We start from the raw sequence: 18,871 nt of genomic DNA, 5'->3' as shown, positions 1-18,871 counted from the left end.
CCATGCTTTACCAGGAGGAAGACGCTTTCCCTTAATGTGCCTCAATAAAACCCTCATAACCTTTACCTTCTTCCCTTTCATATGCTACTTCAAACCTTAAGAGCTGTAATTATGATATTTTCCTTTCTTAAAACTAGTGTATTACCAGGGAAATCAATCCAAAGGCTAATCATGAAAGGGTCAATCCTGAACAACTCTAAGGCTCCTAATTGTCTGACTAACCATCTAACCATCATGAATCTAACTTGGGGTTGATTTGGCTTTCTGTTTTATGTTTGATGCACGTGCACGTGTGTGTGTGTGTGTGTTTACTAAAAGGTTTGTTAGAGCAGGCAGTAGTGTTGTTCATGTAAACCATTATAATAATCTAGTGAGTATAATAGGTAGAATAATGAAATGAAGTATTTGAAATTATAAGAAAAAAATAATTAGGAATAAATTGTAGACAGATTATAGGAGTTGTTGATTCATCATGTTTATTTGTAAAAATCATTTACTTTTAGCACACAACCTTGATTCTCATTCAGGTTTATTTTGAAAAATACTGACAGTAAGCTTTTTTTGAAGTACATCCAAAGTATCCATGATAAATATTTTATGATAGCTGGCCTACTAAAAATGGAGAATTCATCTTTGCTACAAAATTATTTTTATTATATGTAAAAATAAGAGGGATCATTTAGCTTATTTTTTTTTACTATTTTATTTATTGTTTTTATTTTATGTGTATAAGTGCATTGCCTGCATGTATGTGACACGAAGGTCAGAAGAGGGCTTCAGATTCCCCTGGAACTGGAGTTAAGGACGGTTCATAGTGGCCATGTTGGTGCTGGGAATCAAACCCAGGTCCTCTGCAAGAGCAGTCAGTGCTCTTATCCACTGAGCCATCTTTCCAGCCCCCTATTGACTTTTTAAATGATGCTGATTTCCTAAATTTTAGATTATTTTTTAAGGTTAAAATGTATTACACTGGCAGTAAAACTTTGTGAGTATATAGTTAAACTACTTTAGTGTGTCAAGCTAGAAGAAAGAAAGGCAAGTAAATCTACTTGCTTAGAATCATTTTTGCATTCCTGACCACACAGGCTGTTTTGTGCGTTTGAATGCTAGATTTTGCTGGTCTAGCTTAAAAACTATAAATAGAATCTTCAGTGCATCTCAGCAGTGATATCAGAGACCTTGGAACTCCCTGTGCTCACCTGTAACAAAAGCCCAGCTCTTCCTTTTCTGCAGTTCTCACTCTTAAGTGGCAGAATGCAGAAGGGACATAAATGAGATGATTTATTGCTGTGGGTGGTGTTTAAAATCTGAATGTTTTAATTTTGATGGCGCAATGCAGACTGGAGCAAGCTGCGATGCTGCCCCAGTTAATCAAGGGTAGAATGATATAATAGTAGCTTTTATTGGTTGGTGTGGCATATATTACAGTGCTTCTGTTGCTTGGATAAAGAATACCTAATTAAGGAGGTTACTTGGAGAGTAATAGCTCAAATTGAGTGTTTTTCAAAGGGTATTTGATCTCATGAATTGGTTGAAAATACTGTTTATTGTAACTATATTGTGATATAATTGGCTGCATTTTGATAAATTTTTTTTTCTTCCAGTGTGAAAAACTCAAATTATTGTCTCCCATCATACACTGCATATAAGAACTATGATTACTCAGAACCTGGAAGAAACAATGAACAGCCAGGCCTCTGTGGCTTAAGTAACTTGGGAAATACGTGTTTCATGAACTCAGCTATTCAGGTACGTCTTTCCAAATAAAGTGAAACTCAAATTTTGTGGATGTTGTTGATTTAAAAAAAAAAAAAATCCAGAACAGAATTGGATGTTTTTCATGTCAATACATGAATATTTTATGTTTTGACAATATATATGTCATGGAGATTTAAGCATATACTTTGGCTCACTTACTGGTAATAGGCTGTTATCACTGTGTTCCTCAGATAGGTAATGTGAGTTATTGCTGTGTAGACTAAATGTCACTTCCTGCAAAATGTGAAATTCTAAGTGGAAAACTTAAATTCCCTAAGTAAAAGAAAACAATTCTCTCTCCTTTATTTTTTAGAACTCTGTTGCTTTAAAAAATAAAAATAAGCCAGGCGTGGTGGTGCACGCCTTTAATCCCAGCACTTTGTGGAGGCAGAGGTAGGCAGATCTTTTTGAGTTCAAGACCAGCCTGGTCTACATAAATAAATAAATAAATAAATAAATAAATAAGTAAATATTTTAAAGAACATTAGTGGAAAATTAAAATTTTAAAGTAGAGAAAAATGTGTCCTTTTCTGTACATGTTTTAACTGCTTTCTCTTCAAGATCTTTTACTTTGGGTGTATAAGAAAGGGATCACTGCCCTTTCTCTCCTGTTCCTCTCCATGGAGCTTTCCTTTCCCTTCTTCTCTATACTGTCTTTTGTATTTGTTAAATATTTACATCTCTAAATCTGAAGTACTGAAAGAAATATTTAACTGATGTTGTCATCATGTATTAAAAATAGAACTGATTGCTTCGTTCCCCTTTTAGAGAAAAAAATTGTTTTAAAAAGCCCAAAGTAATAATAGATTATTTTTGTTATTTTAACTTAGCCTCTTTTTTGTGAATTCTGAATGGTTTTAAAGCTGATAATATTGGTTCTCTTTCTGTTTTAATATCAATTTCCTATACACAAGAGGCGACCTCCAGATACACAGATCAAATGCAGAGTGTGGATTGGTGAACATAGAATATGTCTTTGGGATTATCTGAGATAATTAGGACTCTTTACCACAAAGTATTCAAAGTGGCTGTATAAAAAGTACATTGTTATAGTCCAACTCTCTCCTCAATTAACTGTTCTCTTCATAGCATCCTTAGCCAGTTAAAGTTTAACTAAACTTACCTAGGCCAAGAGTTGAAAGTATTTTGAAACTAGGGGGACCGGGTGTAATTAGTCAATTTGTGGCTTAGAGTTGAGTAGCTCACAAAATAACCTAGCTGTTTAAGCAGATGCTGCATAGGTTAATAAGCTCTTTAAACTTTCATTTGTACTTTAATGCAAATTGCTTTATTGGGAATTTTTTTTTCGAGGATTCTAGCACTAGTCAGACATTATTTAGCTATTTATCTTTATTTTTTGGAAATCAAGAAGGAAACAAGTGAGAAGGAACTAAAATGTGTACTTGTCTTGATAGTTCTTTAAGTAACCCTAAAATAATGGATGCTGACCTTTCAGAAATAAGAATAAGAAAGATGAGTTGTAAATGGGTTTGAATAGTTGAACTGCCCTCCCTTAACACTAAGAATCCTTAGTACCATCTCTGGAAAATGTTTTATGTAAGTGGTGGCTAACTACTACCTGAAAACCCTGGTTTAGGTTCATGAAATTGCTTAATTTTTATATTAATGCTTAACCTTACCACTGTCAAAATTACTTGGTTCCATCGACTTACTAATATTGCTTACATTTTTTGTTTTGTTTTACTATTCTAGTGTAGACAACTTACCTAATATTTTTTCATAAAGACCTAAGGGACGAAGAAGATAAACTGAGTGTGCATTTCTCCTCACTCAGTACTGCTGCAGTAGGGGTATTTTTCATCTGGACTCAGAAGAGAACAAGAGTTAGTGTTCAGACCATTTTTCTGGCATTTGCTTTTAAGGCAGTATTATGTTCTAGCTTCTTGTGTCTTTGGGGTAATGGTTTTTGGTTTGTTTTTGTTTGTATGAGAGTATTGCTTCCATACGCTTAGCTGCAATTTCTCAAAAATGGGTTTTAAAATTAAATCATTTGGGGAGGGAGTTTTTCTTGTTTTTTTTGAGGCAGAGTCTCTGTAGTCTAGACTTACCTGGAAACATATGCTGTTGCCTAGACTGGCCTCAAACTTTTGGCAGTTGTCTTCTGAGTGTGGGATTATAGACATGAGCCACTACACCTGGCAAAATTAAATTTATAACCAGCCGTGTTAAAGTATGAAAAACTTGACATTTGTTTAAAGTATGAAAAACTTGCTTTTGTTCATTTTTCACTTCTGTTCACTTTGTTACAGTCACTTGGTAGGCTCTGATCCTGTCTTTCCATGTAGTTCAATGTGGCCAGGAGGACGATGGTTTGTAATTTTTCAGTAGTTATTATATAGATCTTTTAATGAAAATTTCAGCAATGAATATTTTAAATAGTGGACAGTATTTCATACTTGTATCTTCATTTAAGTGAAAACTATACTCTCTCTAAAACAAAGCTCTTATATAGATGTTAGAAAGGGGGGGGGAATCATTTTAAAATTTTTTTTGCTGATTTTCGTCTTTAATATAAAACCAGAATCTTAGTTTTGTTTTGTCACAGTTTCCTCAGTTATGTTTTATTTTTTCTTTGTAATGTTTTAAAGTTGAAGCCAACTCATGAGCTTCTAAAAATACTCTAACGTCCCTGCTCGTGCTGAATTTTAATATAACCTCTTACAGTAACCCAAAGATATGAAAGAATGTGAGTGATCATTTTATTATATGAGATGGTATATTTATTAATGTTCTACAAAAATATGTGTGTGAGAAGCCTACCTTTATGAGAATGAATTTTTTAGCAATGAAATCTTTTGATTACTAATGATTAAAAACTAAATGACATGATTTAGCATTATTAAGTTATTGACACAGTATTTTCTCTGATGTAATGGTATATTAACTTTTCCTAATGCATAGAGTCATGCCATGTCATTTCAATTTATTAATTTAAAACGTATTTAGTAGCAAATGTGTGTGAAATATTTCTGGTTATATAAATTTTTAAAGTATCAAAACTTTGCTTTAGTTATTATGTATAAAATTTAATTTTGTCCCAATATTTAAGCAAACAAGGTAAAATTGCTTTGGTTATATGGAGTTCTCAAAACTCTGTCTGGTATTCACTTTTTTTTTAATGACCCAGAAATATTCTCATGGAATCCCAGGACTCTGAGGAATAGTTTTGTTTGAAAACCAAAGTCTGACTTCAAGATACACCCACGTAAAAAATTAAGTTGAGCACCATCTGTGGACTTCTGCTACATGAATTGAAGACATGGTGCTCCTGCTGATTACCTGTGTTACCCTAGATAGATTTTTTTCTGTAACTCATATTTCTCATTAAATGATGAAGAAATAATAGTACCCATATCTTAGGAGGATTATGGAGGTTAAATGCGATGATAAATACACAGCTCATAGAATAGTCACTAACACAACATAAATACTGAATATCTATTATGTTGACACTGTTTTGTCTTTAAAATTGCTATCAAAAAGTTAAGCAGAGTAACTGGAAAGATTCTGTGGTCCCTATATTTTCCATGGTCCCTGTATTTTTGCTCTTTGCCTTTAAGTTTTATTCCATTTTCCCAAGAGATGAAGAAGATAAAATTATCTGCTCTCTTTCTGAATTGTGCTTTCCCTTGCAAACTGTTAGACAAGACGTGTTGTAAAGTATAACTTTTATGCATATTAAACCTGCTAAGCACTTTGAAACTCAGAATTCCTGAGTTCTGATTATCCCAGGCCTCAGCCACTGAAGTAGTTGTGATTACAGACATACATTACCATGTCCCGGTGGTACAAATAACATGACAAAATAGTTTTCCTAGTGCACTTAATCAATTACTCCACTTAGAGACTGTCCAGTTTTAAGTTTTTCATTGTTGGAGGTGATTTAATTAGAGTTAGTTTAATAGATTCAAGAGCACTCCAACCCTTGTCTTTTTCATTGTCAAGGCCTGTCTAGAAGGCTCATGTTTGGCTTCATGGAAGAAGCAGCTGTTCAGATGGATTTGAAGCAAGGGAGAGATGTGGTCTATTCCAGTGGAAGGCAGCACAGTGTAAGATGGCTGTTTTCAAACTCTTTACTTAGACATACTAGGGCTCCAGACAGATTTTAGGAAGTCATTGAAAATGATACTCATTGAGGACTTGTTCAGTATCAGGGACTTGTTCATTTTTCTGATTGTAAAATATAAAATGATTTTGAGATTCCAAACATTTTAAAAGCATCTTTTCTGTGATCTGTTGAATTAGGGGGGTGGGGGGAGTATTCATTAAATTCAGAAGAATGTTGAGTAGAAAATTGAAAGTTTTATATTTAATACAAACAAATAAATAATGCTGTAGAGAAACAGCATTCTTTGGAGCCAGCAGGATGGGTCAGTGAGTGGGGGCACCTGCCACTGATTGTGGTGACCTGGGTTCCATATTGGGGACCCTTAGGTAGAGAGAAGGAGCCAGCTCTCAGGGGTTGTCCTCTGATCTCCAGTTGCATACTTTGGCTCATACATGCTCTCACAGACACATGCACATGGAGTAAATTTAAATATATATTTTTTTCATAAAGAAACTAGATCTTCATTATATTGTAAAACAGTAGAAAAGCTCTTGAAGCAGTTATTTCAGTTGCTTTACTTTATGGCTTTGAATATGATTCGATACAACACAATCCTCTTACCATAAGGACTTCTTTTTGCATTTATTGGAACACAAATATTAAAGGCCCAGTAATATGTAATTTTCTAATTTTATTCAAGTTACTAGTTTTTTGTAATAGTAAGGCTTGAACCAGGATTTCACACATGCTAAGCAGGTGATCTATCACTGAAATCCCTAGGCCTCTCTTTAATATTTATTTTGAGACAAGGCTCAAGTTGGCCTTGAAATCACTGTAGCCCAGGCCAAATAGTTGGGATTGATTACAGGCCTGTACCATCAGGCTCTGTTCCAACTTTGTATTTTAGTAATTATACTTTTCATCACAGAAACTTCACTCCTGAGACATAAGACAATTTAAAACAGCAGTTTAGGGTCTTTAAGAAAATTAATTATTCTGAGGCCGGGGGTGGTGATGCACGCCTTTAATCCCGGCACTGGGGAGGCAGAGGCAGGTGGATCTTTGTGAGTTCAAGGCCAGCCTGGTCTACATAGTGAGTTCCAGGACAGCTGGGGCTACAGGGAGACCCTGTCTCAAAAGAGTAAATAAATAAAAATTTAAAAAAATATTCTGATTAAACTGAGAATGTAGCTAACCAAAAATTCTAAACTGCTTTCTGGGGCAGATGTTTATAGTCTAATCCAGATAATTGTCTAATTAATTGAGTTCCTTCCATACTAGGTATCAACAAACTTGCATAGAAAACTATTGTCAAAAATATGTTTAGTGGCAAGTTTCTCTTGTATTTGGATTAAGATAAGAGAGAAGTATCCTTTCCTTTTAGAGACATGGGGGTGAGAAAGGTTCTCAGATTATTTTAAGAAAGAATATGTAGTATACAGAGATACTTCTGTAATAATTTAACATTCACAACTAGAGAAGAAATAGTGTCTCTAAAAGAATGCCTTGCAATTGTGTGACTTAACTGTTAGTGATTTCTTGTCATGAAAATGTCTTTTTTCATCTCAGATGAGGGGAAGGACTGATTTGTCTGTACTTCATCTTTTCAGCTAATAAGCAAATTTCTCTAAGACCAACTGATACAGACTTAAATGTTTGTCTGTCCTTAACTTATAATATGAAAAAAATATATAGGTATAGATCATAGAGAAATTCATTAAGGAATCATAAGTGCATCAGATTCTAAAATATAGACTGTTTTCCCATTGCCCTGACTAAAATGATCAGCACCAATTTAAGCATATAGTCAACCTTCTGTGTCTGTGGCTTCTGCATCTGTGGACTCAGCCAACGGATTGATTGATTGATTGATTGATTGGTTGATTGATTCATTGATTGATTGATTGATTGATTGATTGATTGATTGATTGACTGACATATGTACTTAACATGTGCAGTTTTTGGTTATTATTTCCTAAACAATAGAGCTGACAGCTAAAGAGTCTTTGCCTTATAGTACTAAGTGTAAGTTATGTAAGATTGGTAGGGATGAAAAGTATGCAAAGTATACCAGAAAATGTGTACATTACATGCAAAACCCACAATTTTATATAAAGGCCTTGATTACTCACTAATTTAGGTATCCATTGAAATTGAAGGGCTACTGTATACTTACCTGGGTAATACTGCAATGATTATATCTCTTAAAATAGCAATTATGAGTATAATTAAGCTAAAAATACATATTTTGTCTGTATTTACATTTATTATTAGTGTGTGTACACACGTGTGCATGTGCGGTACAGATGTGGATGTCAGAGGACAGCTTAGCTTCTAGGAGTCAATTCTCACCTTCTACCATGTGGATCCTAGGGATCAAACTAAAGTCATCAGGCATAGCAGCAAGGGCACCATTCTTTACTTGCTATATTGGGAACTGGAGATTTGCACCTATAAAAATAAAAGGAACAAAATTGGTACTAGCCTTTCTTCTGTTTATACAGCTCATTTGCTTAGTATAGAAATATCTTTTTAAATTAAGTTCCACCTTTATCAAGTGCATACTATCAATACAACATGTTTAATTGGATTCTAAACTGTTTCAGGTTTATATTCTAAATTATAAATTGAATATTCAGTAGAATTTTTGAGTATTTGATAGAGAATATGGTATCTTGGATTGATAGATTATTGAAAGAATGAATACTATACCAATTTTGGAGGTGTTTTGGGGTTTTTGTTGTTTTTTTTTTTGTTTTGTTTTTTGTCTTTTTTAGGTTTCTTTTAACTGAATACATGTAAATCCTTTTTGTTTTTTTGAGACAGAATCTCACTGGCCCTCACTGGCCTGGAACTCACTATGTAGACCAAGCTGGCGATCCACCTCCTCATCCTTCCAAATAATGGGATTAAAGACATGTGCTACCAGCCAGGCATGGTGGCACATGCCTGTAGTCCCAGCATTTGGGAGGCAGAGGCAGGTAGATCTCTGAGAGTTCAAGGCCAGCCTGGTCTACATAGTGAGTTCCAGGACAGCTGGGGCTACAGGGAGACCCTGTTTCAAAAAGACGGGGTGGGGGGGCCAGACAGAGAAGCAAAATGGATTAAACACGCAGTTTCTTTTTTAAAAAAAGACATGTGCTACCACACCTGGCTACATTTAAAATTCTAATCAATTCAGGCTGTGTTTACTAAAAGGTCCTTAACATTTTCTTTTTTTCCTTATAATATCTGATCTTGAGACCATCTTTCTTTTTGGTTCCTAACTAGAATTAGTTCTGTGATAGTGCTTTTTACACATAATCAGCTAAATATTATCAATCATATTTATTTTATTTATGTGTACGAGTGTATTGCCCACATGTGTGTAAGTGCACCCATGGTCACTTGGTGACCCATGCTCAAGGGGGTCAGAAGGAATCAGATTTCTGTGGAACTGGAGTTACAAATGGTTGTTAGCCACCATGGGCATGCTGAGAATCAAACCCAGGTCCTCTGGAAGAGCAGTCAATGCTCTTAACATAACATTATTTGAGCAAGGGACTGGAGAGAGGGCTCAGTGGTTAAGAGCACTGACTGCTCTGGCAGAGGACCTGGGTTTGAGTCCCAGCACCCATATGGCAACTAACAACCATCTGTAACGTCAGTTCCGGGGGCTCCAATGCCCTCTTCTGGTTTCGGCAGGCTTTGTTTGACATTGGTGCACTTACCTACATGCAGGCAATATAATCATACACATAAAATAAAAAACAAATCAAAAAATAATTTTAGAAAATAATTTGAGCAATGCATAATGCTTATTAATGATGCCTCAATATATACTAGAGTTTCTATATACCAGATAATACTGCCTCAGTTATACTGTGATTACTACAATTAGAGGGTTCTGAATGATTCCTAGAAGTTTCTAAATATTATGCATTTTACCAGGAGAATTCTTTCAGGTTTATTTTTAGAAGAAAACATTGGGAAACGCCCTAAGAGAGAAATAAAACATAATTCCAAATTATTCTTCTAGTACTATCACTGAATATCATACCAAAATTATTAATGTATAAACACCATCTTCTTGAAATCTGCATGTTTCACCAGACACTGTTGCCACCGTTTCCTGTTCGGTGCTTTAACCTCATTCCTTCACTATTGTTTTCCACTTATACGCATGTCCTTTCTTTTATTTGAAAGGAGAGTACATAACAACTCAAGAATGGTCTTTGCTTTCTCTACTTTCTGGTTGTTAGTGGTCCTCATCACTGCTGACTGTCGGCTAAATAGCATGATAGGTAAATGTGGATTTTTCACACCAGACTGCCTGGATACAAATCTTAGCTCTGCCACTTTTAAATTCTATCATCTTAGATAAGAAGCTCCATAGTTGTTCATCTGTAAAATGAAGATAAAGAACTTAAGAAGTGCTTGACATATAGTAAACAGCATGTAGGTTTCAGCTGATAATGATTATCACTATTACGATTTACTACTTCACAGAAATTACTTTTCATAAAATCACTTTTTGCTTCCTGTTTGCTAAGTTCTCTGTAGTCCCTTTACCTTTGAGACTTCGATGTCTGTTTATATATTGGCAAATCCCAAATCTGTCTCAACTGTAATTCTCCCTCCTGATCTTCACATTAACATGTAACTGTTAAATGAATATGTGCACCAAGCTGGCATACAGATGACTCAAGTTCAAGAAGTCTAGTAAAACTAATCCTCACCCTTACTGGTTGGTTGGTTGTAGCTGTGGCTTGCCTGGAACTTTCTGTGTAAACAAGGTTGGCCCTGAACCAACAAGCAGCCACCCCCTTCCTCTGCCTCCCAAGTGCTGGGATGACATGTACAACCACTGCCACACCTGGCTTCCTTTTTCTTTCTTATACTTCTTTATAAATGCAGTCATTCACCCAGTAACCTAAGTCCTGTTGACTACATCTTATTATCACTTGCATCCATCATTTTCTTTCCCATACCTTATTTCAGCCCTCAGCATCTTTTACGGTGAACTGTCAGAGCATAGCCCCAAGTCATCTCTCTTGCATCATTGGTCTTCCAGGCAGTTTAGTTACACTGCTTCCGAATTCATTAAAACAAACATGATTGTAATATGCTTAATTTTTTTCCCATCACCTAATGAATAAAATTCAAACTGGAAGCAGCCTACCTCAGTGAGATCCTACTAAATGACTTTCAGTTCTTAGAATTTATTATTTTTTAAAATATTTATTATTTTTATTTTATGTGTATGAGAATATTGCCTGTATGTAAGTGCACCCATGTCGTGCAATGCCAGAGGAGGTCAGAAAAGGGCGTTGGATCTCCTGGAACTGGAGTTATAGACAGTTGTTAGCTGCTATGTGGGTGTTGAGAATTGAACCTTGGTCCCCTGCTAGAGCAGCCAGTGTTCTTAACTGCTGAGCCATTTCTCCAGCCCCCCTTAGATTTTATTATTGCTTCACAGGTCTTTGTATGTACTATTAGCACTTTCATAGTTGCTTTCCCTGCACTTCCCCTTTTTCTCCAGTCCCTTTCTCCTATATACCATGATAGGTAAACCATTATTCAGTGATAGTTTTCTTTTATATCCCTAATAGTCAGTATAATACCTGACAATAATAACACCAGCACACTGTTTCCCAGGACTTATCTGTGATGTTACTGGGATGGTCAATGATTAAATAGGAGTAGAAATTGTAAGCAATCAAAATTTTCTGTGTCAATTTATTAGGGTAATTTTATACCTCTTTAATAATTGGACTTGAGGGGTTTTGTTTTGGTTTTGGTGTTTCTGTTTGTTTTATTTATTTGGCTTTTGGAGATAGAGTCTCCTGTAGCCCCAGCTAGCCTGGAGCTTACTGTGTAGACCAGTCTGTTCTCAGTCTCACAGAGATCTGCCTACCTCTGCCTTCCAAGTGCTGGAATTAAAGGCGTGCACCACCATGCCCAGCCTGTATGTTGTTTTTAATTTCACTTTTCTCCATTATGGTTCATGAAGTATTAGTTTTCTCAACAATAGACCAAATGAGCATAAAGCATTCAATTCTAAACAAAGTCTGACATAACAACATTTTTCAATATTTAGCACAATGCCTAGCAAACTTCATATTTATTGTTTTTTAAAAAAATGTTCCTTCTATTGAAATTGTTTGAGAAATACTGCTTTAAAAACATGATTTACCAAAAGTGTTTGGAACCTGACTTGTACCAAATTAGTGACATTTCTAGAGTTGTCTGAACTACAGAAGAGCACAGTAACTAAAGAGAATTACAGCATATGTTTCCTTCTTGCAACTGAAAAGCTGAGGCACTACAACCAGAAATGTTACCTGTGCTCCACACGTGTAGCCAGCATGTTAATAAATGAATTAGACCACCTTGCTGCTCACAGCTTGACAGGTTAGACTAGCATTGCATTGTCAAAGCAGCATCCTTGCCCAACTCAAGAATAAACATTTAAATAAACTGCCTTTAAAGGAACATTTACTTCTCTGGGTGTGGTAGCAAACTCCTGTAATACTGGCACTTGGGAGGCCGAGGTGAGGCCAGCCTGAGCTGCATAATTATTTGACCAATCAGAATCACATAAGCAAGATTCCATTTGAAATGGGTAGGGGGTGGGGGAGTGGGGAGGAAGGGAAGGAAGGAACGAAGGAATGAAAGAAATTTTTATTGTTTTCATATTGTTGCTTGCTTGTTTTTTCATTGTTTGTAGATAGGATCTCACTTTATAGCCCTGACTGGCCTGGAACTCACTGTGTAGTCCAGGCTGGCCTGAAACTCGAAGAGATCCACCTGCCTCTGCCTCCCAAATGCAGATACTAAAGCATTGCCTGGCCACATTCCAATGTTAGGCTAGTTCTCACTGTACTAAGTAGTTGAAAGGGGACAAGAAGTATAGTAAAAAGTAAGTGAGGATAAGTATATCCATTTAGATTTTTACCTAAATTTGTTCTTTCTTTTAAAAGCTTGGAGAATAGAGCTATAAAGGTAAAAGAATCATAACTGTATCTGTTTCACAAAGTATGTAGCAGTTTTTAGAATTTATCTCGTCAGGTGAGATTTTACTTTTCTAGAAGAAACTTGACAAAAATAAAGTATCAAGTGACTAAAATACTCAGTTTTTACTAATGTCCCTCACAAAGCCCTTCACTGTCAAAGCTTACCTCAGACTTGTGAGTTTCCACTGTTTGGTGCAGACCTAGAGCCAGGATCTTACCAGAAATGGAATGTTTGGATTTATGTAGTACCTTTTCAAAATGCTCATAACTGTTGTCATGACAAATCAGGACAATTCACCAAAAAAATCTAAAATTTCTTCATCATCTATCTTAAAATCCAGAAAATATTACTTGAGACTGTTCTAAAATGATTTTAACTATAGGTTACTTTAGGTTTCATTTTTTAAATCATACGAAAAGAGCAAACCCCTTATTTTAGCTTGGGTTTTTATTTTTAGTTGTGAAGACGTAGCTATTTTTTAAAGAGTGTTGAGTGACATTACATTTTGATCAGTTACAGAATGAGTTACAAAACTCAAAACATTAGGTAATCAAAAATTAAGTTTGTTTTCTTTCCTGTTCTAGTTACCGGTTTACTAAAATAGTGAGCATACATGATCACTTGAGAATTGGGCTTCTGGAGCACCTGAACAGAAAGGGAGTGGTTCATATTCAGCATTACAAAAGACAACTTTCTCTTTTTGAAGGGGATTACTTTGGCTATTTTCCAGGTACTGGGGAAATTCCAGATTTATTACAAAGTTATGGGATGGCTATTAATTATTCATATGTTTTTATTTCAGACTTGAGATTTGGTTGTACAATAAGAATTTGAGTTCATCAGTTTAGCAGAAAGTCTGTTTGGAAGTTTAGAGTTAAATATGAAATTAAGATGCCATATATATCACTTAAGAGTTTTTTCAGAGAATTCTGGAAATACCAGTCTCACTGACCAGACCAGTTAGTGCTGTAATTATGACAGGGTCTGTGCATGTGTTTATAAAGAAACATTAGATGCACTGCATTCTGTCTTTTTAAGTAACTGATGAAAGAGAATATATTTCCTGTGATAGTCTTTTTAGAATGCTAGGCTAAGGAAGTTTAAAACTAAGTTTTTTTTATAGATAATACTTTACAGAGCTTGAATTTTCATTTATTCTTTATTACATAGTTCTTGCGGCTTGCAGTGGATAAAGCTCTGTATACATTGAATCATCCAGCAAATGTTGTGGATGAGACATTTGGTTAATTAGAAGAATTCTCTGTAGAATTTTTGTTTGGTTCCAAGTTAAAGATATAGAAGAGCAATCTTCATAAAGCACATTTTTAAAAAATATATTTCTTTCATGTGTTTTTTGCTTGTATAGATTTACCTTGATAGTTGTTGGGTGCGTTCACAGTAGTTATTTCTTTCATTAGGAAAACTTCTTAAGGCATTATGAGAACTTTTTGAACGTATATAACTTTTGAATAAGATACTGTTATAAAAATACATGACAGCTAACAACTGTCCATAACTCCAGTTCCAGGGAATCTGACAGTATATTCTGGCCTCCGTGGGCATTGCACAACATGGGTGCACTTACCTACATGCAGGCAATACACACATACACATAAAATAAAAATAGTAAGTGAAATATTTAAAAAAATACAATCCAGATGTCCTTTGTAGCCCCTTGCTTTTCCAGTGCTTTCAGTCTCTCTGAAGACTATTTGCAATCTACTATGCAAGCTTCATACACATAACACTTCTTTTGAGCTGTTTGACCTGTGTTAGATTCTAAGGTACAGCGATGAATAACACATTGACTTTGTAAATGAATTGAAAGTATAAAGTTAGCTCAAAAGAAGGAATATTAGTTCTTCCTTGATATGCCAAGGAAGATGTGATATTAATTGGATGCTGAAGGAAATGTTAAAGAATAAATGGGAATTTCTAACAAGGGAAGAATATTCTAAGGAGAAGAGTCCACATGAAGTTTTAGTCTCAATACATTAAGCAAAGGAATATGTTGTAAGATTCCTGATTCAAATTTAACAACAATTATCTTTTTCAGTTTCCAATATAAAACATGTAAGCGCTTTCAGAGAACCATACAGCTATTTGGAGAGGCTCGTATTGACCAGTCACTTCTCACTAAATTGTTTGCACAGACACCTTTCCTACCACTCCTCCTGAATCGACACTTTGACAGCAGCTCATCCTCAGCCTTGTCTCTCTTCATTCTGTCATGAAAGCTGAATTAGTAAATATTAAAAGACTATTGTATATAAACCAAATACAAAATTCATGTTAATCCTTAAATTTCTGTTCTTGCCAATTTTGTACACTATTAACTCACAGGGATTATTTTAAAATACTTAAATATAAAAATATTGAACTTTGGTAAATACATTGCCTATTAATAAAAGTTGCCTACTTTTTTCTGGTTATTGCTTTATTTTTAATTATTGTACATGGTATTAGGTTTCATCGTGACATCTTTTATATGGTCTCCAAAGGAATTCTGATCCATTTAAAGAGCAAAATCTAAGCACAATTACAATTAAAAACAAAGCATGGCTTAATATATGTTTTATAGAATTCTCAGGCTAATCATGAATTCATGGATAGCCTGGGCTGTATAATAATATAACCCTGTTTCAAAAAGATTATGCACATATATTTTAATATCAATGCATTTCCTCATATTTGGACCTCATTTTGTTAGAGTAGTTAGGTGATCTAGTTTCCTAAAACACTGAGATTCTGATGTTTGACAATGTTAGGTACTTGAATTTCAATAAACTAACAGAGGCCTAACTCCAGATAATGTGAGACTAGTTAAAATGTCACAGGTATCTATCAGAATGGCCAAAATATAATATCCTTTACTAATACTCTTTATATAATCTTTTGTTTCTTATGATCTGTTCATATATTTTGTTTTCACTGACAATAACCATGTATGTTAAGAAAAAGTCAGAATTGGGGCTAGAGGGATGGCTTAGCAGCTAAGAGCACTGGCTGCTCTTACAGAGGACTAGGGTTTGATTCCCAGCATCTACATGGCTGCTAGCAACTGTCTACAGTTCCAGTACCAGGAGTATTTTACCCTCTCTTCTGACCTCCACGGACATTGCATGACACAGGTGCACTTACATACATGCAGGCAATATACCCATACACATAAAAATAAATATTAAAAAAGAAACAAAATAAGAATTGTTTCGTTTTACAGCCCAGGAAGCATTCAACGCCAACTTATAAAACTTTAGTAAATATTACATCATTTGAAGTATCTTCAAGATTAAAAGGGTAATTTCCTGCTTCATATGTGTATACATGCATACATACATATGTGTGTATGTGAAAGGAATTGTTCTTTAAAACATTGCGTTTAATGGCAGACAGTTCAAGCATCCAATTTCAATCATCTAAGACTTTTATGATTTTAAGACAGTTTTATATGGAAAGATTGAATGATGGAGTTTTATGAAACAATTTCAAATCAAACTATATTACAACCAAGTTTAAGAAACTGGGTTTTTTTCCTGCCAGAATGATGGTATGAAATATCAATAGAACATCACCTGAGACATGGGAATACTTGGTTTCTTCACCTTTATTGTAATTATGTCTTGAAATTTAAACCAAAAGTTAAAATAACTGGTCTTTACACTATTTAAAGCACATGAATCCTAATATAATAATTTCTAGATTAGTGAAAATTCCAACCTCATTTTAAACTATTTTGATTTATATATTAGTAAGACGATAGACTGGCTATTGGATTTCTGTATTTATAGTCATGCAAATTGTTAGACAAATATAACTTGCAAGTTCCTTAATGCATTGTGTTCAGCAGATTGAATATTTAAATTTAAATATTAGTTATGACATCTTCATTGGATAACACAGGCTATTTACTGAAACTATGTTTTGTCTTTATTTAGCTTAATAACTGAATTACTCATTTCAAATCAGCATTTGTCACTGAAAATAAGTTCCAGTCTGAAAAATCAAAACAGGCTTTTTGCCATGCTAATAATTGACTGAATAAAAGCCTAAAAGTGGAAACACCTTCTGTTGTTCTCGTCTTCAAATACTTGAAGATGCTTTTGAGGTTATTTATTATATTTGCCACGTGCAGTTGTATTTTGTTTGACAAAAACTATGCTAAGCATTGAAAGAAAAGAATGAAAGCTGAGTGAATAAATATATTTGTAAATACAGACAAAAACATTTTTTGTCTTTATACTTATTGTACATAGACTAGTGCTAAATGATATAATATTCATTACTGAAGATTATAAATATAAAGGCTATAATGGTACTTGCTGTCATGAAAGTCATAATTCATGTCACAGACAAGCTAATAAAGTTATGATGTATTATGAAATCATTACTGTAATAAAAGTGAGCACTAAGCAATATGCAGAAATAAAAGAGAAAACATTATTAAGAGAATGTCCTAAAGAGGACATCTGAATCTTATTGGAATAATGCATGTTTGTAAGGCAGAAAAAGGTATGCTTTCAAATAGGTAAAGTTGCATGCTTACACAATGAGAAAATACTGTAAGTAAACAAAGGAATCATCAAAGCTACATAGATGGTCAAAAGACAGACCCATCAAAGAATTTGACATTCTAATATGAAGATCACTGTTACTATTAGAACATTAATTTTTTTCAGTTGTATTTGGAAGGTCTTATAAGTTAAAATAAATGTGAATAATTAAAATTCAGAATTGTTCATGCTTACATCACTTGTTCTCTGAGCTACTTGGTAAAGCCATAAATTAGGTTCTTTGTACGAGTGCAGTGGACTATAGTAGGATGTTCTACTAGTGCAGCCCTGAGCTGATCAGATATGAAGACTGAAAGCTAAGTGGTTTTTGTCAGATAGTGCTGTGGTATCCTCTTTGCCTGGTTGTCTGTTTAATGTTTGCTCCTTGTAGTAAGTCAGAGGACAGTGCTTAGTGATGGTGTCTTTGTTCTGTATGGCCATGATGTATTATAAATTGCCTGGCCTCCTCCTCCAGTGTTGGGTTTATAATTAAAACAAAATGCAATACAGAGAAGAAAAGAAAATGATACTCGAGTGGAATATGAGATTCTTGAAATATAAGAGGGGCTGGAGAGATGGCCCTGGTTAAAAGCACTGACTGCTCTTGAATAGCTAGCACCCACTTGGCTGCTAACAACCATTCATAATTCCAGTTTCAAGGGATCTGATGCCCACCTCTGGCCTCTATGGGCATTAGATAAAGCACTCATACACATAAATTTTTTTAAAGAAATTGAGAAGAAAGTATCCTTTACCTTAATTACCTTTTACATTATAAAGTACCTCTGTATTCCTCTTTTCATACAAAGAAATTTTATAAGAGTCATAACAACTGAGCCTAGTGTCACACACCTGTAATTCTAGCTAGTCTGGAGATTGAGGCAGGAAAATTAAAAGTTCAAAGCCTGCCTGGGATACACAATGAGTTTAAGGCCAGCCCAAGCAAGTTAGGACGATCTCAAAATAAAAGTAAAGTAAAAGAGCTGAGGCTGTAAATCAATGGGAGATGCTTGCCTAGCATGCTTGAGGTCATAGGTTCAGTCTAAAGCATATCGGAGGGGGAGGGGAGAATCTCAATAACCAATTCTGTAATAGTTTAACTTTCCAAGTTTGTCTTGAGAGTCCAGGCTAGACTACTTATTTATTTTATGTGTATGAGTGTATTGCCTGCATATGTGTAAGTGCACCCATGTTGTACAATGCCTACAGGGGTCAGAAGAGGGCATCAAACCCCCTGGAACTGGAGTTACAAACAGTTGTTAGACATCATGTGGGTACTGAGATGAAACCCAGGTCCTCTTCAAGAGCAGCCAGTACTTTTTTTTTTAATTAAAAAAAGCATTTCATTACAACAGCATTAACCATTCAATAACATTTTTCTGAGCTAGGGTACATCTCTTTCAAAATTGGCTGTACATTTCTAGGCTTACAGATGAATTATTACACTTATATAATCTTTTACTCATTATAAACTCTATAAGACATAAAATTAAATGAG

At 34.8% G+C, this 18,871-nt stretch overlaps 1 protein-coding gene across 5 annotated transcripts in view; it reads left to right on the top strand.

Annotated features, from left to right (window-relative positions):
- Usp15 (ubiquitin specific peptidase 15) overlaps positions 1 to 18,871 on the top strand; it is a 117,771-nt gene that overhangs the window by 66,802 nt on the left and 32,098 nt on the right. For 3 of the 5 annotated variants that reach the window (XM_008846146.3, XM_008846147.2, XM_008846145.2), the window contains one exon: positions 1,605 to 1,749. In XM_008846146.3, coding sequence (XP_008844368.1) covers positions 1,605 to 1,749 — 145 coding nt within the window. Of the gene's footprint in view, positions 1 to 1,604; positions 1,750 to 13,407; positions 13,554 to 14,879; positions 15,173 to 18,871 lie in introns of those variants that run through there. The other 2 variants (XR_001872761.2, XM_029569879.1) reach the window with 2 other exon arrangements.

Source organism: Nannospalax galili, unplaced genomic scaffold (assembly GCF_000622305.1).
Source record: "Nannospalax galili isolate Female #2095 unplaced genomic scaffold, S.galili_v1.0 scaffold202, whole genome shotgun sequence".
NCBI lineage: Eukaryota > Metazoa > Chordata > Mammalia > Rodentia > Spalacidae > Nannospalax > Nannospalax galili.
This window is presented reverse-complemented; position numbering and strand designations above follow the sequence as displayed.